The following is a 27,622-nucleotide window of genomic DNA, read 5'->3' on the forward strand; positions in this document are numbered from 1 at the left end:
GCTGTGATGTATATTCATGCATTCATTGTTTTCTTAAAAATTCCCTGCGCTTCTCTTTGCATAAAAAGGACAATGTGCAAAATTTTCATGGAAATAATTATGACACTGATAGATTTCCATAGCCAATGTGAGGATCTCCATAGCATTAGTGATTGCAATATTCAAATGCTCATAACTTTCTCACTATTTGTCCGATTTTTCTCAAACTATTTTTATTCTTATTCTTTGATTTTTCTGTTTCTACACAAGCCTATTTGTTCAAAAGGTTTCATTGCTCTTTAAAGAAAGGTAGTACTGCGATAAGCACAGACATCCCTATTCACTGCAAAAGGACTGGACTCATTTTGGATAGTAACAAACTAAATTAATCACATCCTCTCATATTCAGACCACATCAGTCATCAGGGGGGTGTTTCACAAAGCAAACAGTCGGTGATTTAAACTGACAACTGTCATAAGCTACTGAAATCCTTGCATCTGATTGGCTCAGGACTAATATGTCACTGAAAATCAGCGACGAGATGTTTCATGAGACACTCTACTGGCATTCTTACAAAAACAAACAAAGAACAGTCTGTGTTAACCACTCCCTGTATTACAATTTGCCGGTCTTTTGCTGTGCAGTACGTGGCTGTTCGTACGTTAAAAGTGACTGAAAGAACAAGTGGTGATCCTTTCTTGTGATAAATGATATTCACCTTTAAATGTTCATTGGTGATTATTTAGAGAGCAGGAAAGGTTCACCAGTCATTCTTAAAGTCGTTCTTTTACTTTGGGCTGAAAATATTAACATTTTAATAAATAGAGTAAAATTCAAAGAGCAAAGTGCTGAAAATTTCATCAAAATCGGATAATAAATGACGAAGTTATTGAATTTTAAAGTTAGCATTATTTTGTGACAATAGTTATATGCACATCATCATGAATATTCATTAGGTGGGCTGATGATGTCACATCCCCACTTTCCTTTTTCTTGTGATATTAAATGAAATCATAATTATTTTTATTTTTTCATACAGGTGTGAACAATGTGTCTCCTCTTTAATGAAATATTTTGCAGCAACTAATATCAAATGCACTAATGAGATGTCCATCCAATATTTTCAGTTAATGTAAATCTTCAAAATGCCATAACTTTGCTATTACTTGTCAGATTTTGATCAAATTTTCAGTGTTTTGTTTGTCTGATTTTTCTTTATCTGTTTAAAACATATCATTTTCAGCCCGGAGCATCCCTTTAACTTACGAACAACTTTATGACACAGCACCTGGAATATTCACATTCAGGCTAAGCCTCAAAGGTGTCAGAAATACCCAGGCCCTGTCTTACAAAGATTTGCAATTCAGATCAAACTCAAATTGCGATCGATCTAGAATTGTGTAATTCAGAGATGGAAATTTTAGATCAATTGCACCTTGTGCTTGATGCTATCATAACATAACACTTTGTAAGAGGGGGCACCAAACCTGTTAACAATCATAGACTGATTTTCAACCAATTTAAGACTTGCAGTCGCTATTGTAAGTTGCACTCTTTCTGCATCAACCCCTAAGCGGAGCAAACATACATTTACTCCACCTGGGGGCCGTTTCATAGAGCTGTTTGTAAGTTAAGAACGACTTTAAGAACAACTAATGAACCTTTGGTACGCGCTAAACCATCGCCAGTGAATATACCATTTACCACACGAAGGGATCACCAGTCGTTCTTGAAGTTGCTCTTAACTTACGATCAGCTTTATGAAACACCCACCTGGGTGGAGAGCGGCAAATGTTTCTTTAATGCCTTACCCGAATGAATGGCCGTCACCCAATTCTCCAGCTCTATCTGATTGTTTGCTTGTAGGAGGTAGGCATCGCCAAACGCCGTGCTGAGGCAAAAGATGTTGTCCCTCTTTGGATGTTCCGGGACCGCCTGGGCTAGACCGTCTTCCACCACTGAGGGCAGCAAATAATATAATACAGAATATATATAGTTAAAGGCACAGGTAAACATTAAGTTGACTTTTAAAAATCTATGCTGCAAGGTCCCACTTGTCTTCTTTGTCTGTGATATATGTTAAAAATATGAAGCCCAGAGAGAAAAAAATATGCCAAAAATCAATATTTAGTGCTTCAAAAAGTGAAGTATGAAGGGACTGAAACATCATTTTAAATAATTTCATTCCTGCAGTATAACATGTTTCCATTAACATGTGTATTAATCTCCTCAGGAGATTTAAAAATAAGATATCTCTCTTCTTCTTCCTATTATTCCTTTATTCTCTTGTTAATTCTTCTTCCTCCTCCTCCTCCTTTTTCTTCTTCGTCTGGTTCTTCTCTCGCTTCTCCTGCCCCTCCTCCTCCTCTTCTCCTTCTTCTTCTTCTGCTTCTTCTTCTTCTCTCGCTCTTCCTGCCCCTCCTCCTTCTTCTTCTAATTCTCCTCCTCCTTCTTATCATCATCATCATTTTTATTATGACGATTTGTGATTATGATGATTATTACTATCTTTTATTATATTTATTTTTATTTTTTGGGGGGAGGGGATAGGAGACCACCATCGATGGCCTGAAGATATCTGGCATCTCAAATAAAACAAGGAGAGGGAGCAGGACGAGAGCAAAAATTTGTCAGTTTTCAATATCCAGCCCTTGTCATATTTGCACATGTTATCTCGCTAATCTAAGCTATTTGCTGTGATTAAACAAGCCAGGGGAAGGTGATTATTTACCGAGTATGTGTCGCGGCTCGCTGTTCTCATCGGGAGCGGTCTTCTCGGAGCAAGTGTAAAACAGCAGCATCGTGCCCTTTAGACAAACTGTAAACCAAACCAACAAAGATGACAAATTCAATTTATGGAAGAAATTAAGTGTTGGGAACCGGAGACCACATGGGTGGTGTTCCACCAGACCGTTTAAAGGTTATGCACAACTTTATAAACGATTTGTGGTTTGTTTTAGGAAGGGAAATCACATTCTCTATCAGTAAGATTCCAATACTGGGCCTTGTCTTATAATGAGTTACGATCGATCCAATCAATCGTAACTCTATGGAAATCCACTAGTGTCATAATTTTTTCTACACGAAATTTGCAAATGTCCTTTGTAAACAAAGGAGATCACACCAAATTGTCAAGAAATCAATTAACTTATGGATATACATTCATATCAAGGATCAATCGCAACTCTTTGTAAGAAGGGTCCCAGATTAGATTCCAGCTTTGAAAATCAAAATTCTTTCTATATGATGAATATGAAAAAAGAAGTATCAACCTTGCTTATCATAAGCCTCCCAGCTCGTTCACACATGAACCTCTTACTTTTTTTCAAAATGTTATTTTCCTACATTCATGAGCTCTATATTGATAAATTAATTTCAAATTCACTGATCACACACACTTGTAGCCCTAATAATGAGTTCATCATATTGACTGCATTTTCTTAATTTTAAATGAAATGAAAAACAAGAATGAAAAGGCAAAGCCTCACATATTACATGTACCTGTAGCTTAAATTTGAGCTGCTAACCTAAACAAGAATATTTCACTAATTAAAATGTGAAAATCAGTTAGTTGGGTGAAAAAAATCAGTAACTTCATAGAGAACAACAGATAAAACAGATTTTGTGACTTTGATATTTTACATAAAACCATCAGCATTCTCATTTTTCAGGACTATATAATGAGAATCAGTTATATCTGGCAACTCTGATTTAAATAGAAAATGAGCAGGAATGTCAATCCAACTGATGGTTTCCCCCCAAAGATCTCCCAAGACCTTGACGAGTGGTTCACCCTTACCCCAGTACTCCTTCCAAGATCTCTTAGTGGCCCTCTCTAACTTGCGTTTCCTCTGCACCAGCATGCTCTTCACGTTGAGCCACCCGGCCTTCCTGGTTGCCCCGCCCTGCTGGTAACAAGAGGTCTGGCTGTGAAGCGAGCTCAGGGACTGACTCTCCTCTTCTTCCTCTTCCACGTGATCATCCTGCGATAGACAAAAGAGTTGAATATCAAGGACTACTACAATATACTACTACCACCGCTACTGTGTTGCCATAGTCATCAAAGATCGATCCTTTGGTATTTTGATAAATGCATTTTCTTTTACTATGGCCATTCCACCCACCATCCAATTCTTGATTGACAGAAGAGTTCAATATATCAAGGACTACTACAATGTATTATTATCACTACTGTGTTGCCATATTCTTCAAAGAAAGAAGCCTCCGCACACGTTTTCATGCGTGCATTTCTTTTGCTATGGCCGTTTCATCCACTGTCCAATTCTGGGTAGTATCTATCCGTCCTGTCTTACTCCAATCTCCAGGGGCCCCATTGCATAACAGTTACCATTATGGTGACTTGAATCCTTGATTTTGATTGGCTTCTGATCATCATTACCATGGTAGATACCATTGGATGGCAAAGTTACCTTAATAGCAACTTTAATCCAAAGGGGCCTAGACCTGACCTTCCCTTCCACTTCACCTTCATTTGGACAAAGCTATCAAGGAGATGTCGAAGACACCTTCAAACGGTGGGAGCAGTACATTATCATCAGTAGATAGTGAAAATCTGCTATATTAAGAATTTAATGATAACTCTGGAGGATCTATAACAACCTCATATTGCAATCTCCTTATTAATGTAGAGAAGTCTTTTGAGGAAGAAACAATGGTTTCCACTTATGTTATAAATATAAGAATGAACTTTTCCTCGGCTGTCCTAAAAAAGGTTAAAATTTTGAGAAACACAGGTTCAACTCCAAACCAGGACTGAGATATCACTGTGGCATGCAGAAGAAAAGAATATTAATAAAGTTTAAGAATTGACACCAGATGGAATAAGGAATCTTGGGTTAGAGATGTCTATCATCATTTACAATATGCTACACGGAATACTGCTGTGATAAAATGAGTACCTTTATGGGTATGAAGAGAGCTCAAAGACCAATTATCTTTCATCTGTTCTACAACACAACAAAGCTGCGATGTATAGACAAAAGATGGAAGAAGTGTTCAAAGGAAATCTTAACATGGAGAAATGTGGGAAAGGGAAATGTACATATATGTATTTTGTAGCTTCTAATAGCAAGGTTGGAAAAGACTCACCTCATCTCTGATGTAAAAATCTTTGCCATCAGTGGAATCCAAGAAGTCCACATCGTGCTGCGAGTGCCTTCCTTCACTCGAGGTCATTGTCCCATTATCCCCCCTCACCCCTGAACTGCTACCGCTATCGCTTCCAAAGGTCTTACGCTTTCTCCACTTGGGCAGGAGCGGTCCCTGCCCCATGGATGCCGAGTGATTGGTGCAGGATTCGCTTTCGGGCAGCGTCCCATCGAATCCGCTGTCAGAGTTGTCTGTTATGTTCCTGAGATGTGCTTCGTAATCCTGCACAAGTGTGTTATCCTCCTCATTATATCTCTCCAATCTGTCCACGTTGTTATCGTTGGACAGGGAGTTTGTAGTTCTTGTGTTGAAACTGTGCGAGCGTTTTGTCTTGGGAGCATTACCAGCTCCATTTTCCAATCGCCCACCTGCACTGTTGCCATACTTCAGAGTCATGGCCCTGTTTGGGCTGATGAAATTCCCGTTCATGGTCTCATGGTGGTTCCCAGCTATTCTGATGGTGTTGGCCAACTCAAAGTTGGCGGCATTGTCCTCGATGAACTTTGCACTCTTCAGGACGCCCGGTCCTAACGGAAGACTGGGTGAATGTGAATCAACTGAGGATGCATTCCTTGGACTAGTGCTATTGCTACCAGGTCCTACAAACCGCCTAGGTGATGATGTCCTGCTACCATTTGTTGTGGCTGATATCACTGGGTTGTCGATACTACCGGGAGTGGACAAACCTTCCACGCAAATCTCTGATGAACTTATCTTTCTATTCTGGTTGTTCACAATATCAGAGTCTTGTATGTACCCATCCTGGGAATATGCCAAATCATTTCCTTGTAACGAGCGTTCACCATTTCGCTTTGGGTAATCATTATCATCCACATTGTCATAGTAAGAATTCCTGGAGAGTGTGCTTCCGCTCCGCTTTGGAGAATACGTGGCGTACTTTATCTGCCTTTGATTTTTCCTCGATTGCAGGAGTCTCCGCACCCCTCCACTGATCGGGAGAGCTGCCTGCCGCTTCTCCGACACTGCATCCTTGTTCTTGCGACCAAATTTCCCCTCCATGTCGTCCTCAAAGTCACTGGTTGACACTCTTACGTGCAGCTCTTCATTTACAGGTTCCTCGGTGTGCTTTGCTTTCTCCTCAGAAGACCTGGAATCCGGAAGGCATATGGGTTCTGCTGTCAGGTCTTGGGGTATCTCAGCAGAGTTCAGATCGACTTGTGAGTTGGAGCGCTTCAGTGTACCCTCGTCCTTTGGCTGCAGATAGAAAGACAGAGACCAAATTGAAAAAAACAAGGCTGACGATATAGAAAATTATTTTAAAAACAAAAGAAATAAAGTAACTTTAGCACACCGAGTTAGTCAGGAATCACATTTCTGCTTCACTACAAAACTATTACACACATTATGTTGATAATGAAGAAGGAAAAAAACTGTCTGTTTGCCATAGCCCTTTCTTCTTTCAATTGCAGCTTGTGTTCATGGAAAACATTCCATGACTATATTTTCATTGGCTGCTTTTGTCTCTACTATTGTCAGATGTAAGGATTTCTATAACTAATTGACAATATGCTTCATGAAATGTCCTTAGAAGTAGATTACATGTAGAATTAAAAGAAGTGCATTGAAAAATAAATACATGTATCCCAGATGAAGAATATGTGAGAACGAAAATTCAAAATGCAAAAGATTATTATACACATACAATGAAGAAAATGAAATAATTTTGCAAATGCTGCAAATACAAGATTTATAGTCTTACATTCTACATGTATGCAATTTATCTGCATAACGAAGGGTTAAAGATGATCAATGATACATCCTGGCTACACTCCCAAGGTTCAATATATCCCAATTTAGCGAGAAAGTGACAAGTAAACTGACAACTAAATTTGGGTTAAAACAGAGTCATCTTTCACAACTTGAAACCCTCCTGGTCTCTTGTTCAGCAATATATTTATGATTCATCCAATAATAAAAATGTAAAAAAAAATAATCCAATGTATAGGCATACAAGTCAATCAGTTCCGACCTCCCAATTTGTTTGATACTGGAGACAGCCACAAAGAAATGCTGAAGTAATAAAGGATTCACGAGAATGTGTCATACTTTATGACGTACAGAACATCTAAGAGCAGAGGGCATGGAGTATATCAATTTAAGATGGATGAAAGAAAACGTTACCATTGATTGGATTCCACAGACACTTGTTGGTTAAAATTGCCGTATTTGACATTTTATGACAAGGAAACAACCTGGTATACAAACACACTAAAGATGTGTTTGTACAAGTCGATGTTGAACAATGATGTCAAGGGTGGAGAATGCAAAGAATCTGGCAATTAGCAGACCCTTGTTTTTATCTATTAATCAGCCATGTACACAAAGCTTCCAGACAAAGAGTGACAATTAAATAAACATTAAATAAGCTAATCATTGGTGTCTAAATACCTTCTTGGGCCTCCATTCCGACTTACTGCGGCCGAGTCGGGTCATCGAATACGACGACGATTTAGAGTTACCCATCTTCTTCAGAGTTCCAAAATCTTATCCAAACAAAGCAAGCTCTGATGAAAGCCAAGTTGTGGCTGTATTAACTCTGCATAGCTATGCATGCAGAAAGATGGTTTTAACCAACTCCCGGGAGTATGATACAAAAAAATCCAAGTCAAATTCTTCAAGTAGCAAATGCTTCCCAAGAGAGAAGGCCTGAGACAGGCTGAAAATCCACTGCAGATCCAAAATGCATTACTAAAAACTGTCACGTTGCATAGATAGTGATGGAGGGTTGTCGTGGGATAGCGCAATATAAATCTGATTTTCTTGGTCGATGTGTGGCCCCCCTTAGGTCATCTATTTCCTCATTCCATTCCCATAGTTCTTTTTCCTTATTTTCAATCCTGTACATCTCGTAATGGTGCTCTACTCCTACTCTCTCTTCGCCCCTGTGCAAGAGGGAGGGGGGGGGGTAGCATTCCCCATCTTTGATATACGCTCCTCCTCTGCCCCCTTCTTCCAATCTTCATCCACTTCCTCTCTCCCTCTCTCCTTGGCAACCCCCCCCCCTCCTTCTCTCTATCTATCTCTCCATTCTCTTCATCCTCTCTATCTTTCTCTCTTACATTTTTCTCTCTTCTTTATCTCTTTTCATCCTCCTCCCTTTTCTCTCTCCTCTCTATGGCCCAACTCTCAATCCCTCTCTTTCATGCCTTCTCATTCCCATTCTCCATCTCTATTTCTCTTTCCCTCCCGCCCTCCCTCTCATATGGACCTACCATTACTTCCTTCTCATATCCCCAATATATCTTCCCTCTCCTCACAACCATTCTTTATTCTTATTTCTCCCCCCCCCCCATCTCTCTCTCTGTCTCTGCAATGAAATATATGCTCCTCTCATCATCAATGTGCTCCGTCTCCCAACTATTTCATTTTGATCATTGTCACTGCTCGTTAGGGTCCGCCAGATCCTTGGAATACCACTTCAACTGATCACAGTTGCTGGCATCGCAGGCGCAAATCTTGTTTTCATTCCGTCAGCTCTAGAAGTGATTGTTGCCTCAAGGTGGTGTTTTACGTTCTATGAATTTTTTTTTCCTCCTCGCACACCTCATCACCCTCCTTCTCCTCCTCCTCCTCTTATATCTTATTATAAATGCTAACCTTTCTTCTAAAACAACTTCTCTCATTTCATTCCACCATTCCCCCAATAGCCACCTCCCCCACCAGTGTAAAAAATACTTTATTTATTTTATGTTTAGGGGCTATTTTTTCAACATGGGGGGACTACTGAATTTTGCAGGGCTATTTCTTTCGGTTCAAGGGCTACCGGTTTTCAAAAAAACAAGCAATAATGCTGTGAAAGTTATCCTGCTGTATTGAAGAGAAAATTTAATTTCTCAACTTCTTAACTTTTTGGAATATTGTTATGGCAGATCTTGGGTCGACTTTAAGAAAGACTGTCCCCATAAGAAAGCAATTTGAGGAATTTTAGGGGCAATTTGGGAAATTTTAGAAACAATCTGGGCTCTCGGGGGGGGGGGGGGGGACCCTTTTCCTCATGTATTTTATATGCTGCCCCTGGCTTACCTTTCTCCGAGGCTAAACCCTCTTCTCTTTTCTTACTGTACTCTTTTCTTTTGCATTCCATATTCTGAACCTTTCATCTTCTAATTTACCCATCCCTCATATTGAAAATTCCCTGAATTTTTTCTTTTATTCAGTTCTATTGTAATTCCAGCGATACTGCACATCTCTCCTTCATTCTAACCCAACCCCCCCCCCCCCCCCCCCTTCTCGTTCATTCTCTTTCCTCTTTCTCTTTATAAGTGAGTTTTGCACAGCAACGTACAGAGGAATCAAGAACATAGATAATGTATTGTCGAATGCCCTTCATGACAAAGATCAACCAAGAAACCTTTGTCGAAAATTGATGAATCAAAACAGAAGTTAAAGGACAAGTCCACCCCAACAAAAACCTGATTTTTAAATAAAAAGAGAAAAAATCAACAAGCATAACACTGAAAATTTCATCAAAATCGGATGTAAAATAAGAAAGTTATGGCATTTTACAGTTTCGCTTATTTTCAACAAAATAGTTATATGAACGAGCCAGTTACATCCAAATGCGAGAGTTGATGACATCACTCACTCACTATTTCTTTTGTATTTTATTATATGAAATATTTTGATTTTCTCGTCATTGTCATGTGAAATGAAGTTTCATTCCTCCCTGAACTCGTGGAATTCCATTATTTTAACAATTTGTGCTTCAGGCAATGAGGTCCTAATCATCAAATTCATAAAAATTGAAATATTGTATAATTCAAACAATAAAAAACAAAAGAAATAGTGAGTGAGTGACATCATCGACTCTCTCATTTGGATGTAACTGGCTCGTTCATATAACTATTTTGTTGAAAAAAAGTGAAACTTTGAAATGTCATAACTTTCTTATTTTACATCCGATTTTGATGAAATTTTCAGCATTGTGCTTCTCTGATTTTTCTCTATTGATTTAAATCAACATTTTTCTGAGGTGGACTTGACCTTCAAAGAGAAATTCCAGTAGTTGCAGTAAACACTGATTTCATGATAAAGTCTGTAAAACCAGGCTTAATTGTCAGTATATCATCGAGGATCTAGATCTGGTACAGTTATATAAACTGAACTTTGTGAAATCTTGAAATCTACGCTGAAAAACGTTCACGCTGAAGATCACCAACACAGATAGGCGCACGTGGGACAGTGTATTATCATTGCTGGAAAAAGACCCAACGGAAGTGACCGAATCCGCGCTTATTTTGCTTATTTCTCAGCAATTACACAATTTCTCCCAGAATCCTTTGGCACATAGTTTTTATTCATACAAAACAGACACTTGGGTGGTCATTATATTAGATTCTGTAAAAAGTCATTTTTGAGATCGTTACCAAAACTGGAATGTATCTTTAAGTCCTCGACACGGTACAAACAACGCATTTTCAATTTTCAGTTTTGTTTTGCCTACTCCGAAACTTAGGACGAAACTGCTGCTCCAATTCCCCAATTTTCGACAAAGACCTTCTTCCAGCTGTTCTTTGTAGTTTGATGGGCATTTGCAATACATTTATGTTCTTGATTCTTCCGTATGTCGCAGGGCAATAACGAGTCCTTATTCTCTTTCCTACAGTTAAACTGACCACCTCTGACAAGCACTAATATTTTGGTGTCATAGCAATTGCATGGTTACCAGTACTGTCAGTAACAAATGAACATTCCATTGGACAAGGAAATAGAGATAGGTCTCACAGCTGATTACTGCCTTTCATTACTATATTTAGTTTTAGCCTTGCTTCCTAAAGAATAAAGGAAGGTATATCAATCCCATACTGAGTTTGATATTGTTAGCCTAGCACATCGCTCTCCTTCAGAATGTTGTGTTCTTTTATAGACCTATGGGGGATTTATGTGCTCTCATTGTTTAATAAAATAAAGCGCCCTTAGATTTATTCAACTTATTCATTTTTTTTCTTCTATCCATTTATCTGTTTTCATATGATATCCTTTCTTATTTATTATCATCATCACTATCCTATATCATTATTATTTTTCATTCATTTCTTTTGGGGGGAGCGGGAGGCCTTCATACTTTTGTCTACAATGTCTCCTTTATCAATAAGTAAAAATAAAATCATTAATATATTCAACCTCTTATTTGATATTTTAAAATCTATTTCATTCCCATTTTTTTCAGGAGAATAAGTAAGCAGATCTGAGACCATCCTGCTTTTTCTTAGAATACAGTGAGCAATATTCAGTGATGCATATAATTACACATATGCAGGAAACACTGCAAAAACCAAGAACTTCCTTTAGAGTGCACCATTAAAGTGCAATTCTTGGGTCAGATCCTTTTACAACAACCAAACCATTTCAGTTTTTACTTTTTCTCACTCCCAACAAAAATTTAAGATATCCAAACCAGTATATAAAAAGGATGTATGCAATCTCAAACTTTTACATGAATTATAGATTAGAAACTAAAATTACGCTACTGAAAATCGCAATAAAAGAATTGTTAACTATTTGTTTAGCTGGAGACGTCCTCTTACAAACAGGAGCTTGACATAGACCCCTTAAGAATACATTGTATTTACAATATTTTCATGTATATTGAATCAAATAAAGTTAATATTTCCATTGACAATAAATTGCATATTAAATGAATACATAAGAAAATACAATTGCTTACAGAGGAAACAAACAGTAATAATACAACAAAAAGATGAAGGAATAAGAATATCATTGTAATTTGATAAAAATAATGGAAGAATAGGTTGAGAAGCTGGATGAGCACCAGAAGAAAAAAAGATGATAAAGAAGAACAAAGCAAATGAAAAAAAAAGAGAAATTGAATATATAAATATACATGTATTACACAAATCCATCAAAGAGGAGTTTATTGAGGCAGATAACGATGTACTCCATTATTGCCCTGTCTATTAAAGTGATATATATAACTGTCTTTAAAAATGCCTTAATAATAAGAAAAGACTGCATGGGATAAAAAGAAGATATGCCAATATCTGAGGCAAGCAGTGCAGCAATTTGTCAATCCTCTACGCAACACATGAACGCACACAGGGCACAATATTTACGGAACACAAAGCTTAATTGGATAATCATTCTCCTATAATTTCCAAAATTTGATAATTTTCTCTGCAATCTGTTCCCTAGATTATGAAAATACTTACCTGATTTTCTTATTTACGAGATAACTCATACATCTACTTGATTTGCTAGTTCAGCCCTCTGGACTGCCATACCCGAATAGAACTCCCAAGGATTTAAAAAGCGCGAGCGCGCCCTCTCCCGTTCAGGCTTACTACCCATGATCACCGCGCAACTAGCGTCCATCTTCCTCACCTTTCGCAAGCCCATACGTTGAAACATGTTGCTACGCAAGGCGGAGGGTCGGTGGGAGGGTATCAAGTAGATGTATGAGTTATCTCGTAAATAAGAAAATCAGGTAAGTATTTTCATAATTTACTTCAATAACTCCATACATCTACTTGATTTGCTAGACCAGCACGGACTCAAACCGTAGGGAGGCATGTTTTCAATTGTAAGCCTAAGAAAATTTAAAAGAAAAAACAAAAACAACGAAATTTAGGGAGAGGGGGAAAAACCGCAGCTGCTTTAAGCGCCGAAGCAGCAAATCTCGCCTCGCTGGACGGAATGTCCTTCAAGTAGAAAGAAGTGAAGGAGTTAGTTGAGCGCCAAAAGGCGGCCCTCAAAAATGTCCTCGAGGGGAATGCCCTGTATACTCAGGAATACTAAGTATCATGGGCCCTCGGCCTAGTGTCAGGAGAACAACATCACCTGCTGACTAGAGCGTAAGAATCGAAATTTGTTGAAAATTTCAACAAGAATCGTGATCGGAAAACTGAAGCTTTTAAGGCTCAGTAAGTGATCAATCGACCAATCTGAGAAGGCGAGATATCTCAGAACCCCTACCGAAATTTAAGCGTGCCGCTTGCTAGTAACTAGCATGCGACTAGCAGGGCACTCGCTTAATAAGCGAGTGCATGCTAGCGAACAGTCCCTGCTCGCTAAAAGATCGCTTAACTATTACTCTGCACGCATATCACACGCTTATTAAGCTAACCGCATGCTAGTTACTAGCATGTCGCAAGCTTGCGCAAGCTAGTCGCACGCTTCCCGCAAGCTTGGAAATTTCTGTAGGGGAAGCCTCCGCGTGGGAGAAAGCGCCCAGAATTCGATATCTGTCTCAAATGCGTGAGGGCAGAAATCTGCAGAATTCTGATAGAGAGCTGTGGTAAAAAGTTACTAGCGGTCCGAAGGGGACCAGGAACGACGGAGAGTAGGGATTTAGGAAGAAAACCACTCGTAAGGCAGACAAGGGTCGAGAAAGCGACTGAGTGCCATCCTGTTAATAAGGAATGCCGCGGACATGTTGCCTATGTAGAATAGAGCAGTCTGGTCAAAACAGCTCAACCGGGCGTGTCAGGGATACAGCGCGGTACACATCACGACAAAAGTGTGTTAGACCGAGTGATCGAGAGAGAACTCAGGATCCCCTTTCTCCCATACTGATTGAAGCACCCATCTGAGGGTGCAGTGCCCGCGGTGGAAGAGGTGGCTTGGCTCAAGCCACCATCGCCGAGAGAGCCCGTGAGGCTAGGCTGCGATGGCTGTCCGCTGGGCGGGGGAATCCCTAGCAGCAGCAAGTGTACGCCAGAGGGAGCTGGCGAAAAAAAATCTGTCACGATATTACGTGTAAACGACCATCAAGAGATGCTCTAAACGAACAGACATCGCCAGATATGATACCTCAACCGTTACATTCCCAACGGAATCGAATGAGGTAGCAACGGCCCTGTCCTATCAAGTTAGGGACGGAAACTGGCTAAGAGTGTCGAAGTCCTCGCTTGAAGAAACAAGCGAGGGAGACTTGAGGAAGTAATCACAAAATTTCCATCAGTCTGCGGTGAGAACCAGTTGTTTATGAAAACAGTCACAAGGCCTGTTTCTCAGGTGATCGTAAGAGCGAGCACCGCCGGCGCCGGTTGCGGCAGCGTGGAACAGTCCGATATCGGTAAGATAAGGAGCTCCAAAAAGCTGCGGGGGGCGGCAAAAATGACGCCCTAAGCAGCGGGGGATGAGAATCTAAATTTCTAAAAGAAGAACTCCAGTGAAGTAAATCACTTACATGGAGAGGCTCATCCACAGTCGGCCCGAGAGAAGGCGGGTCGTAGTGATCGTGGTTAGGAAGGCATAAGCATACATCCATCCACTGTTACATCATCCTCGGTCGAGCGGTGACCCTGGCCACATGCCTTGCATGGAAGGAGGATGAAAGCAGCATGCAGGGCGACTCGAGTGTGCCGTGAAAAAATTTCGAAGAAAGAAGCCGATTCGACTAACGGGCACGGTAAAGACATCCACCGTAGACCACTCCGCACAAGGAGGGAGCGGCGGAGACGCCCGCAAGATTGACCCACATAGAGGGCAGTCTATAAGATAGACAGTTAGAGCTCGACCGATGGTCTGGCGGTGTACAGTTTGGTGTGAACTCGCCGACCCGGTACGGTGGGTGTGCCCAGAAAGTAGGCATAGAATGCCGACAGAGAATCCTGGGGCTTTAAACAAGTTTGAACGCACGTACATAGCCAACAATCTCATGAGATGTACGGCGGTTACTTTCCTCCGAAATGATGTTTACCCAACCGGGAAAGACTCGGGGAACAGCTGTGAATGTCAACAGGAGGGATATCTAGCATATGAAAAGCTGATTCCTTCCACGTATTCGGTGCGGGTGCTGCCGGCGGTGTCCGGGGGGACGACCGGTGATGGCAGCTCGGGCAGGGTTCGTACGAGCCGCCCGAATACGAGACAAATAGGTTAACATAACCATAATGCACCGGGCGGTGGAGGCATAGCGATTATTAAGCACAGGAGAACTTTTAATCGCCGTGACATTCAGATCCGATATACATACTCATAAGCTCGGAGAGCTATGAGATAGTGAGACATACCGCTGAGCGGTGATGGTGCTCATATCAGAGTCGCCCTCTCTTCAGCGGCGATCGCTGGAGAACGGGTGTCTGTACTATAGCCCTGACTCTGGCGTTGCAAGGGTAGGAGCTAAGTAAGACAGGGCACCCTTACTTTCGAATAGAAAGTGAGGTTCAGGCCAGAAAAGCGACGGTCCCGTCGCCTGGGCGGACGTGATAGGTTGTCCTCTCAAAGCAGCCAAACATTCTCACGAGAGAAGTGCGGCATGCGGTATGTAAGAGATTCATACCTCCAATCTACGGGCCCGCTTAGGGGGAAGAATGGAGAGAGTTACCGCTGAAGGAGTCGTCGCCGTATGTGAGCTTGACGTAGAGGGCGAATTCGGGAGTACCTGCATAATAATCGCCCCCCCCCCCCTGCCTCTGCCTTCTCGCTAGCCTCGAGAGGCTTGAAAATTTCGAGACGGCGGCGCCGGAGCCTGGCGCTTCCGGGCAGCAGCAGAGCGGGGGTGGGTTTACACCCACGGAGCTGGCGGCTTCCTCGTCGTAGGAGCCGCCTCGTCTAGAGCGACCCCGTCACTCTCCGAGACCCCCAATTCGGCCGATTGAGCTCGGAGCGCCTGAAGAGGCGGGGCGAGAAAATATGGACTCCCTTGCTTCATCAATACCCCCGCTCGGAGGGTAGATGTGAGGTAGATACTTGTCAAGCAGCGCCTGAGCGCTTACTGAAAAGTCGCCCGCGGGATAGGGGTTGTCCTCGTAAAGGGAGTCTCGCTCTATGGACTGAACCGGGAGGTTGTCCAGTAAGCGCCGGGGTGGCCCCGCGTGTCGGCTGGGACACGTGCTCTGAGATCGACGAAAATGCTGGAAAGCACACGCGATCTTGGGGCACCCGGTTAGTCGGTGCACTGGCTGGCGATTTAACAGAATCGCTCGAGGATTTCCCGGGTGTCTGGTGGTTATTGCCCACTTGTCTCGCTTGATGCTCAGGGGCATCAGCGGGGTGAGTAGACGTCGAGGGTGGGGTGAACCCGCACTACTCGAAAGCAGAATGTAGCAGCATGAATAGCTGTGACATCTGACCACCGACACAAGGGTCTGAAGGAGGGACGCCCATGGCAACAGGGCTGGCCGACCTCACCTTCGACCTCTTCTTCTTCGCGGCCTCCGCCGGTGTGGCCGGGGCAGAAGAAGGCACAAGAGGCACGGGTGATTTCTTACGATTTGCCGCCCCTGGCAGGGCGGCCGTCAACAACGAAACTTCACCCGAATCTGACGGGGTCAGATTGTGGTCACAGTCTGATGTGTGACGCCTCTCGCGGTAGCAGAATGTAGCAGCATGAATAGCTGTAACATCTGACCACCGACACAAGGGTCTGAAGGAGGAAACGCCCATGGCAGCAGGGCTGGCCAACCTCTCCTTCGACCTCTTCTTCTTCTTCTCTTTCTGCGGGCTCCGCCGGCGTGGCCGGGGCAGAAGAAGGCATGAGAGGCACGGGTGATTTCTTACGATTTGCCGCCCCTGGCAGGGCGGCCGCCGACAATGAAACTTCACCCGAATCTGACGGGGTCAGATTGTGGTCACAGCCCGATGTGTGACGCCTCTCGCGGTAGCAGAATATAGCAGCATAACATGTATGACTGTAACATCTGGCCACCGATAAGAGGGTCTGAAGGAGGAATGCCCATGGCAACAGGGCTGGCCGACCTCTCCTTCGACCTCTTCTTCTTCTTCTTATTTTGCGGGCTCCGCCGGCGTGGCCGGAGCAGAAGAAGGCACAAGAGGCACGGGTGATCTCTTACGATTTGCCGCCCCTGGCAGGGCGGCCGCCAACAACGAAACTTCACCCGAATCTGACGGGGTCAGATTGTGGTCACGATCAGATTGTGGTTACAGTCTGTGTGACGCCTCTCGCGGTCAGGGGCTGGGCGATCTCTCCCGATGCTGTCAACGGAGGACGACTTATACGGCAGAGATCCTGACCTGTGCCGGGGGGAGAGAACCGCACTCTCCCTCCGGACTTCTGGTGACCCGGTAGCCGGTGGGTCGCATAGCCCTATGGGTGCTGCGGCGGCAGGACCTAGTTTAGGCTTGGAAGCCTTGGCTACCACTTTTTCCTTTGTCCGAGACCGTGGCACCACAGTCTCGGCCTTCCTTCTCTTAGCATCCGACCGCAAATTCGGAATGCTGATCGACGCACCCTCATACTCACCGCCGCTGGGCGCTCACCGCGGCGTCCCTCCTGCTCGCCTGGAGGCGGCCGACTTCTGTAACTTGCAATCGGGACGGTCCCCGTGGAGGGCACCAGGTCCTCTGGGGCTGTGTTAGTCCCATTCAAAGATACCTCTCTCTACCCTGAAAAAGGAAAAACAAGAATTTTTCTTTTTCTTTTTTTTTTTACAAAGATCTCGCTTAGATTAAAAGTGGAGACCGGAGTGGTCTTTCCCTCCTCCTAAAAGGAGTTTGTTTGAGCAAACAGAACAAAACAAGAGGGGAGGGGTAGGGAGGACGAAGAACCTAAGAATAGTTTAGGTATCTGCCTGTAAGAAAATAAAAAGGAGGTCGGAGACTTTGAAAAAAGAAACTCCTACAAGGTTCCCCTTCTATATTCTCTTTTTTTTTTTTTTTTTTTTGCCCGAAGGAAAAATTCGAAACAAAAATTCAAAAATGAATGCAAGTTCAGAAGAGAACGAAGTTTCCACCTGCGAAGAAACACAAAAACAAGCATTTCAGAGCAGGAAGAAAAGGGATTGAGAGACAAATAATTCCTAGATAAGAGAAATTTTACGATAATTTCCAAGAGGAAAAAAAAAGGTAACCTCCTGTGGAAAGGTAAAGAAATTCAGAACAGGAGGAAGGAGGAACGTCTCTAGTAACGATTCCAAGAGGAAGAACGACACAGTAAATCCTCAAAGGGAATCGTAGAGCCCGCCTGTCGAAATAAAAAAATATATAAGACTAGGAGGGAAGAGGGAATTGAACGAAGAAAACAATTCCGGGACAGGTCAAAAAAATTTCTAACAGGAAGGAGACCCCACCTGTAAAGAACAAAATTTTTTTTTTTTTTTTTTTAGGGGGGATTGAATAACCAAACAATCATCAGGTATAATTGCGTAAGCCGAATTAAACAATCCCCGAAGCGTCTGTGAATAAAATATTAATCAAGAATTTTATTCAGAACAGAAAGGAAAAGGAAATGAGCTTTAGGATCCGCCTGTGAATAAAATATCAATCAAGAAATTTATTCAGAACAGAAGGAAAAGGAATTGAGCTTTAAGATCCGCCTGTGAATAAAATATCAATCAAGAAATTTATTCAGAACAGAAGGAAAAAGGAATTGAGCTTTAAGATCCGCCTGTGAATAAAATATCAATTAAGAAATTTATTCAGAACAGAAAGGAAAGAGAATTGAAGAATTAATCAATCAATAATCAATCGAAAATCTTAATAAATCAATTCCAGAAAGCAAGGAAGGAACAGAGTTGAAGATCCCAACCTGCAAAAAGAAATAACAATAACACCCTCGACAACAAAGTGTAGAGGCTGTCTAGAATTTAATTCAAAAACGGCACCAAAAGCCACCACGCTTTGAACGTGAAGAACAATAACCATGACAGGTGGTGAAGGCTTGCTGCCACGTAGGCAGGCCAAGCCCGGTGCCTCGCGAACGCGCTAGCGATGCGGCGCGACGAGAACTCAAACGTTAGAAAAACAATTTAAGTGTCACCAAAAACACGTCTAAAAAGTCACGCCAAGTGTAAATTCTGAACACAATCTTACACACAAATGGAAAGATTGAAATTAAAAGGGAGAATGCACCACAGATAAGCGAAAATAATATACCAAAGCTCAAAAAGATTTGAGCTCTTAGGAGACTTATCTGAGCACGTCTTGACAGGTGGCTTGCCGAAAGCAAAAGAGGAAGATGGACGCTAGTTGCGCGGTGATCATGGGTAGTAAGCCTGAACGGGAGAGGGCGCGCTCGCGCTTTTTAAATCCTTGGGAGTTCTATTCGGGTATGGCAGTCCAGAGGGCTGAACTAGCAAATCAAGTAGATGTATGGAGTTATTGAAGTAAATCAAGGCCTTTGTTTCATTAGTGATTGGAGCGCCGCGGGTCAAAACAAATCATAGGCGTGTCCTGCCGATGGAATTAGGGATGACATGTGGAGTGTCCGGTGGAACGTGAAATAACAGTCTCTTCCGTTCGTTAGCCTCAGTTCATCGCCTGATCCAAGCCTCCAGCAGGTTGAGCTTCCCAGTAATAAAACTCGTATTGCACATTATTAACTATACCTGCCATTCTACCAAAAAAATTGTATTATTTCTATTTCATAAGTATCAATATTAATCCTCATAAACTAACTATCCCTGCCTTTAAAATATACATGTATCTACTCTTGTTTTACAATACCCTTTTCATTGGTAATTCTTTGTCAAAATTACTTGAAATTTTATTCGGTATTCTCTTAGTAATGCACTTATTTTCATATTCATAATACAGTATCCGAAAATAAAACTACATTCATCGTTTTTCAAAGGACCACAAATATGGCAAAATATACCCCCTGATATAGGGTGAGCAAATCTCTTGAAGTTTTTATTTTAAATATAAATACAAAAATAAAGAATCTAGGCATTATGATAATGTTTATAATTGTTTTGTTGTCTTATATTTACAGTATTTTCTTTGTTTTGTATGTGTATCTAAAACTTTCAATTTTTAGATTTGTTGGGGTAGCAATTATAAAAGGAATCTCCTCCCTTCTACTACTGCTACCCCTGACACTCTCATTATGCTTACACCTTGTGTTTTGTCATCATATTACAATTCTTATATTTATCCTTTATTAATATTTGTATAAATTTTGTAATATGTTGTTTAGAATGAGTGTTGAATAAATTCGAATAAAATTGAAAAGAATACATGACCCATCAAGGTCTATCCGATACTTAGAAGGCCTATTATGTAATAGATATAGTGAATAGTGTCCCAGGGGGCTCTTGTGTCTTATTTCATGCTTTATCATGCTTTAACTATAAGAATTGTAAACTACAATGATTACATTTCCACTCAAGCTGATTGGAATTAAGATGAATGATAAACTGAAAATCAATTAATAACGTTTTATATACCCTGTGTAACCACTTCAGTTAAAGACGGCTCTACCAGCAGGCCCTGCATAGACTGATTTTGTATCAAAGAATATGTTCAAATCATTAAATTCATCACTAAGTCCATGCTCAGATTCAGAAATCAGCAATTTGATATCCATAAAATTGCAAAAATAAAGGAGGTATAAGCAAGGTTAGTGACATGTTAAGACTGGGTGGCTTGCCAGAGGAAACGAAAAGGATCCAGCAATGGATAAGAAAATGAAGATCTTTCTATAAGGAAGGGACGACTATGACTAGTCATTCTGTGGTGATTCATTCGGGGGGGTGGGGGGGGGGGGGAGGGGCTTTCACACCATCTCAATCAACAAAATACCATTGAATTTACAGGTCAAACCCTAAAATTTTCTGTATTCATAGATTCCTTAATCAACCAGAAATCGGCCCCTTTCGTTCCCGAAGTCAAGACTTGAAGATGTGTGCAATATGGTCTGAGCCCGGGGGAGCCGGTCAAATATATTGCTGTACACACGCGTGACCAAGGAATTTCCAAACACCCCCTAAACAAGTTTTTCTCTGTGTGCGAAATAACCCCCTAAACAAGCTTTTTGCGGGATTATCTACACATTTTTCGCCCTTAAACAAGTTGTCGCCAAAACATGACCTCGGGGGAAAAAGCTTGGTAAAAAAACATACTCTAAACACGCGTTTGGGTAGTCTTAAAAAAAAAGCTTCGGGGAAAAAACATACCCTAAATATGTTTGACCCCGCGATTGACCCTTGACCAGTCTTCCAAAACCACCCTTTTTCTTGAAAATCGGTGTTTTTTATACCTTTAACGAGTACATGCGCGGACCCGCGTCGAAAACTGAAAAAAAAACACCCCTTTCAACGCGTTTTTTTGGTCACGCGTGTGTACAGCAATATATTCGATCTGAACGCACCACCTTAGATGAGGGCAGACAATTCAACGATCACCAGTGCAACTGTTGCCGACATTGATGTACAACGGGAAACAATTGGCCCAGTGACTTGCTATTTATTATACGAATTGTTGGGCTGAATGAGGGTTGAATCATGGGAGAGTCGTCGGGAGGACTGAGAAAATTAGGGCATTTCCCAAACTACATGAATTTATGAATGCTAATATCTCTTCAAAGGTACGTGCACACACAGTGTACCTCTATCTTAATGAAAGGAGTGGGTGAAAGCTAATAGTTTGTGGACACGCACATGAAATACAACCTAAAAATCAATGTTATTGTTATTGCTTTTTACAATGTACATCATTAATTAGTTACATGTAGACTTTGATTTGCTGCTGGGTTAATTAGGCATGCCTTATCAAGTGACTGAAACATTTCTTTTTTTCAGGTACTATGCAGATTCGCAATGATCATTTTCCCCCATCAACTAAAATGAAATTTTATACCAGTATATCAATATTTATGTTGCTAACATTAATATACGAAATAAATATATTGTTGCTATTAAGTAACATCCCAATGCAATAGTACCATTTGCCAAAATTTGGGGAATCTCATTTGGCACAAGACGTTAAAGCAGAGCGTTACAAACATACTTTTACGGAGAGATTTACCAAAATAAACTGACATTGCTGACCCAGTTAGCCTTCATGTAAAAACCTAAGGGGAGAAATTGGATGCTTAGTAATTATTTTCTCAGGGACATATATTTTAAGTAATACCCTACTACATTGACAATGATGTGCGAAGGATGTTTGCTTAAATTACAATAAAGGGAAAGTTTTGAGAGCGAGAGTGATTGGGACAGTCACTCTAAAAATAATAAAATAATAGCAAACAAGCTGCATGAGCGACATTGCTGTCCCTAGAAACAAGTATCATCATAATAATACAGAGCTCAAAAAGGAAAAGCAAATAATAAAAAAACAAATTCAATTCCAGAGAAGTAATACATGTAGCAGTCTCGGCACTAGCTCAGATTTTGAAGCACGTTTGAAAGTCACTCCATCAACAAGGCTAGCATTAAAGCAGATTTTTTTTTAATTTCATAATTCCTAACATTACAATAATTCAAATGAAGTGATTTTACGTGTTTGAACTTTCATACTTCATTTTTTAATAGTGAGGTTTGTAGTAGGCTCAAAGGACAAGTCCACCCCAATGAAGATTTGATTTGAATAAAAATAAAAAATCCAACATTGTGTTAACAATTTATGGTTCAGTCGTGTTGGTCGATCCTTATTGCAATAGCGTATAATTCAAATAATTAAAAAAACAAAGGAAATAGTGAACGATGGACATCATTGTATAACTCATTGCACGTCATTGAGTTCATTAATCCAATTTTTGTAGTTCTTGGTAGAAAAATTTTGAAAAAAAAGTCATTTCATATAATAAAATACAAAAGAACAAGTGGGGATGTGACATCATCAGCCCACCTTATGAATATTCATGAAGACATGTCTAGAATTGTTTCACCAGAATAATGAAAATCTTTAAAATTTAATAACTTTGTTTTTTGTCATCCGATTTTGATCAAATTTTCAGCATTTTGCTTTGTCAATTTTACTCTCTATTTATTGAGATATAGATATCTCCAGCCTGGACCATCCCTTTAAGTTCATATTATCTAGAACAAGTATGGTGAGTCAGGTAGGTACATATCATAGAGGAATATTACATCTTTTAACAGTTAAACCAACGAACCATCAATGTGTTCCTACAGTGAAATATTCACCAAATTTGTTTTTCATGATTCTAGTCAATAAAAAAAAATTGAAGGACTAAATTTAAAAAAAAGTTTATATCGACCCTAAACAATTCTTTTTCTCTTTATTTCAGTTTATTTCACTTTTCTAATTGGTTTCTTTTTTTCAGTTATCATCATTTCAATATATATTTATTCATCATTATCATAATTATGATTGTGTGTGTGTGTGGGGGGGGGGGGGCTATTGGTAAAAAAGACCCCTGTAGAAGGACAAAATAACTACTGACAGACGCTGTTATGAGCAGATCGAGTAAACCGTTCATGTTCAACTTGTTGTGATTGGATAAAAAGTACAAAAGAAAATACACAGCTCAAATTCACCTTGAGAGAAACATTATCATGGTAATGAGTTAAACATGTCAAATTACTACATTTCTAATTGTTTATCCAGACAAAAACCAAAGGAAATCCAGGCACATGTAGGTCAATTAAAACTGTGCATTATACCATCAGGAAAAGGTGATTATATCTCAAGTGCTTTCAAACGCTTAAAACAGTCACGCAATGACAGCTTTGAAATGCCTCGATATACAACACCTTTACACCATGGGAGCATTTCACGAAACTTAACAATCAGCGATTCAAAATGACAATTGTTATAAGCTAGTGAAATCCTTGCATCCGATTGGCTCAGAGCAATTTTATCAGTGATAAATCCCTGACAAGATACCTCATGTAGCACTTCCCCCATGTCCCGTAATTTCTTGAAGGAACAATCGCACAGAAAATCAGACGAGCGGGATTGGGATTTCCTGTGCCTTAAAATCGCAGATTTCCTCCTCCTCTCCCCTCTTTTGTTCATGTATATACTCAATAGAGGAAGTGTGTATTTGGTATATATCGAATCTAATTCCTAGTCGGTTTCCTCTGACAAATATACCAGATTCCCCGTGAAGTGGACATATTTCCCCCATCTTTTTATTAAATGTTTCTCTTTGTCACTTCCATTTTAATGAGCCAAAATTAATGTCTAGAGGCAGAACATGGCAGTGATTTGGATCTTATGTCTTTTAGTAAATGTCAAAATGCTTTCTCTGTTTTTCAATATGCTGCATTTTGACAACTTCTTGCTTCATTAATTTGATACCTAACAAATTCAATGAATGGAGGATGAGTCAAATGGGCCTGAAAACCAAAACTTCTTGATTGATTGGTGTACTTGTACCCGGTATATGATTGATTGCATGTCATCAAGCTTATTAAATATCACACCAAGATCAAGCACTAACTCTTCATGCAGCTTGCTTTGGTGCCATTCCTTCCCAGGAAAATGCATGATACATTTTGGTAAATTAACTCTTGTCAAATATTAGAGAAAATTAACATGAAAAGTTTACCCCCCCCCTCCATTTCAAAATAAACACCATACACATCACATATTCTAGTGTTGCTTTCAAAGAAATCTTCAAAGAAATTTGATTTATTCAAGTTTATTTAAAATTAAGAAGATGAGATAAAACAGTTTTCATACACCTGAAAAATTTCCTTCCATGTTTCCTTCCACTTTTAAGCCTAACCTCAGGTACACCATGGATGTCACAGTTGGAACTTGGTGCAGAGAATTCCTTTCCAATTACACTGTATTGCTATACATACACAGGCATCCCTTTATGAAATATACCAGTAATTATCAAATAAAAACACAACAAGGTGGGGTGATACTCCCGTTGGAACAGCAATCAAGCAGAAATCAAAACTTACCAATTTGAAGGAGGAGGCAGTGAAATCCTTGTAAAAGATAAATATCCACAATAAAGCAAATAACATGGAAAAGAGAAGCCTGGTATGTTCGATCAGAGAATTCTAAGAATCCAATGTATTGGGTTACTGATATCCAAAACTGCAAGATATCGATCTCATTTGCAATGATATAAGTACAACAATGAGTGATTCATGTTGAAATCTTGCCGCTTGCCTTGTTAGAAAAAGTCAGGTTCCAAGTTGCCAAGACTCAAAAGGGTATGATTTGCGAATGGTGAGACAGACAGTATGCTTATGCTATTGGAGAAGGTCTGAGATAAATACAGCGAACAGTAATCTAAGGAAAGAGAACAACTCCAGGTGGTCGACGATATTGCATTCAATTGTGATGTCCGTCCGAAGGATAGAAGTCATGCAAGGAGATCTGGCTCTATTTTGAAAATCAAAGCAAAAAGAGGAACTTCTCCAAGAGGTTATTTGACAATATCGCTTTGATTTGCGATGTCCGTCAATTAGACAGCAGTCATTTAAGAAGACCTGGCTCTCCACTCGCTCGCAAGACAGAGAAATGAACCTTCCCTCAGACAACTCTACCGCTAACGAGACTCGTCCCATTACTCATCCACTGACCTTCTGAGGAGGGTTAAAGAATCCTAATAGGGGTGCGAGAATCCTGAAAGGGGTGCACCGGTTGCACCCTGTCACTCCATAGCGGGTGTAATGACTGTTGGCGAGTGGCACTTGAACGCCTGATGCCAAGCAGGTAGTTTTTGGTCTGATAGACATAAAATGCAAAGCAAAGCCTGGCGTAGCATTGTTGATTCATTCTCGGATGTGTCCGATTAGTAGTAGTATAAAATGCACCAGCATAGGATCAAAGTTTGTGTGGCATTAGTATGAAAGTGAGATGGGTTACCGTGGTATTTGGCAAAAAAGTGTGGATGTATCCTCGGGCATTATAATGTACTTATTGCTGAAGCTGCTCTTATTTTTTTAATTTACAATGCTTCACCGTTGGTATTACTCATCAAGCAGGAGTCGCTCATTTTCTTAGACACACACACACAATGTCGCTTACACAATACACACACACACACATGTACAATTACACAATTGCATGTAGATTATAGAATCCATACACACATGCAGATATGAATAACATAAAACAAACAGAGAGAAGCAATAAAAAATAGCCACATGGTAATCTCACACTCTCAACTGATTTTCCTATAATTCTTCATACTTACATTTGTGAGCACATAAAATGTGAGGGATAAAATCTATTCCGTACTGCTTTACTTCCAGGTAGAAAGTTATTTTTCAAATGCAGACATAAGCTACATGGGCATTAATGTCACAAAATGGGAGAAAATAAAACAACATCGAGGCCATTTTGAAAGAAGAATGGATCTACCCTGTCATTAATTGGCTTGTTAACATGTGTGATTAATCTGTACCTCGGCAAAACATAATGCAATCAAGACCAGCAGGAGAGAAAGGCTGTCTCCTTACTTTAATGTGCTGTGATTAACAATTTACAGAGTGCAGTTTATAGCAAGCATAGTCTAATACCAAAGACTCTTGTTGCCCACGGAGGGGGGGGGGGTATATGGGGGCTTGTTGCCCCTGAAATGCTCAAGGGAGCCCCGGGATCTTAAAAGCAAGCCCTAGAAAACCCCTCCTTCTGTGCATTGTGAAAGCTTATCCTATGCTGCAGAATTAGGCATGGAGTTGTAAAAAGTAGCCAATGAAAAAAAAAACAAATTTTTTTTAGCCTGCTCATTGCCCTAAAGTCTGAACTTCCTTGGCGAACAAAAAGTGTAAAAGCAGCGTAATCTTTGCAGCACATGGTTATTCATGCAAATGAATGTCTAATGGACTCAAAGCCATGAAAAAGGTTCAAATAAATTGAAAGGTAAGTACACTTTTTTAAAATTTGTACTTTTTATTGATTTTCATGATCAAATTAGATTATATTACCTATCCTCGAATATTTCATGAAACACCATTCAAAAATGATTGGAAATGTCACATGGCTTCCATTTATGTGTCTGAAAACTCAATTTTCAAATTATTTTTCAGCTGCTTTTTTCAGAAATTGATTTGAAAATGTGAATATCCACTGAGCTTAAAGTGATGGACGTGCAATATGTATCAAGACTTCTAGTAGGTGTTTCATAAAGCTGTTCATAAGTTACAAGCGACTTTAAGAACAATTGAGGAATATTTCTTACGAGCTGAATAATCAGCAAAGAACATTTTTTAATGGTGAATATCATTTACCACAAGACAGGATCACCAGTTGTTCTTAAAGTCACTCTTAGCTTACAAACAGCTTTATGAAACAGCCCACTGGACTTGATAAACATTACAATTAAGGGTCTATGTCTGCGACTAATTAGAAGGCATGAAAGGCAGGGAGTGTGAAGATGCCGTCTGGCCTATTTCAGGTTAGCCGCACCTAATAATAGCTTTTGTCTTATACTCTGGCACCAGTTAGATTAAGGGGGGGGGGGGGGGCAAACTGACCAACACTGTCATTGATCTCTCAATGATTGTCCGCTATATATAGTCTTTAAATGTAATGTACCTTTTGAGACAACTACATAATCAGAGAATTGATCACACACTGTGAACAAACTGTAAATACAATTAACTTTGAAAACAATTAACACTGTGAATACAAAGTGAACAAACTGTAAATACAGTCTGAACAATCTGTGACTACACAGTGAACTGTGAATACACTGTGAATACACTGTGAACAAACTGTGAATACACAGTGAACAAACTGCGAACACACAGTGAACAAACTGCGAATACACAGTGAACAAACTGTGAATACACTGTGAACACACTGTAAATACACTGAACAAACTGTGAACAAACTGTGAATACACTGTGAACACACAGTGAACAAACTGCG

The 27,622-nt window shown here is 40.5% G+C and overlaps 1 protein-coding gene across 4 annotated transcripts in view; it reads right to left on the reverse strand.

Moving 5' to 3' along the window:
* Window positions 1-27,622, reverse strand: part of LOC121414227 (protein still life, isoforms C/SIF type 2-like) — a 99,645-nt gene that overhangs the window by 35,655 nt on the left and 36,368 nt on the right. Inside the window, exons 1-5 of one of the 4 annotated variants that reach the window (XM_041607334.1) lie at window positions 24,697-25,639; window positions 5,090-6,364; window positions 3,780-3,963; window positions 2,712-2,798; window positions 1,792-1,938 (exon numbers count right to left, since the gene is read on the reverse strand). In XM_041607334.1, the coding sequence (XP_041463268.1) occupies window positions 1,792-1,938; window positions 2,712-2,798; window positions 3,780-3,963; window positions 5,090-6,364; window positions 24,697-24,762 (1,759 nt within the window). In that variant the 5' untranslated portion in view covers window positions 24,763-25,639. Of the gene's footprint in view, window positions 1-1,791; window positions 1,939-2,711; window positions 2,799-3,779; window positions 3,964-5,089; window positions 6,365-7,558; window positions 7,838-24,696; window positions 25,640-27,622 lie in introns of those variants that run through there. The other 3 variants (XM_041607335.1, XM_041607333.1, XM_041607337.1) reach the window with 3 other exon arrangements.

This window comes from Lytechinus variegatus, chromosome 4, assembly GCF_018143015.1.
Source record: "Lytechinus variegatus isolate NC3 chromosome 4, Lvar_3.0, whole genome shotgun sequence".
NCBI lineage: Eukaryota > Metazoa > Echinodermata > Echinoidea > Temnopleuroida > Toxopneustidae > Lytechinus > Lytechinus variegatus.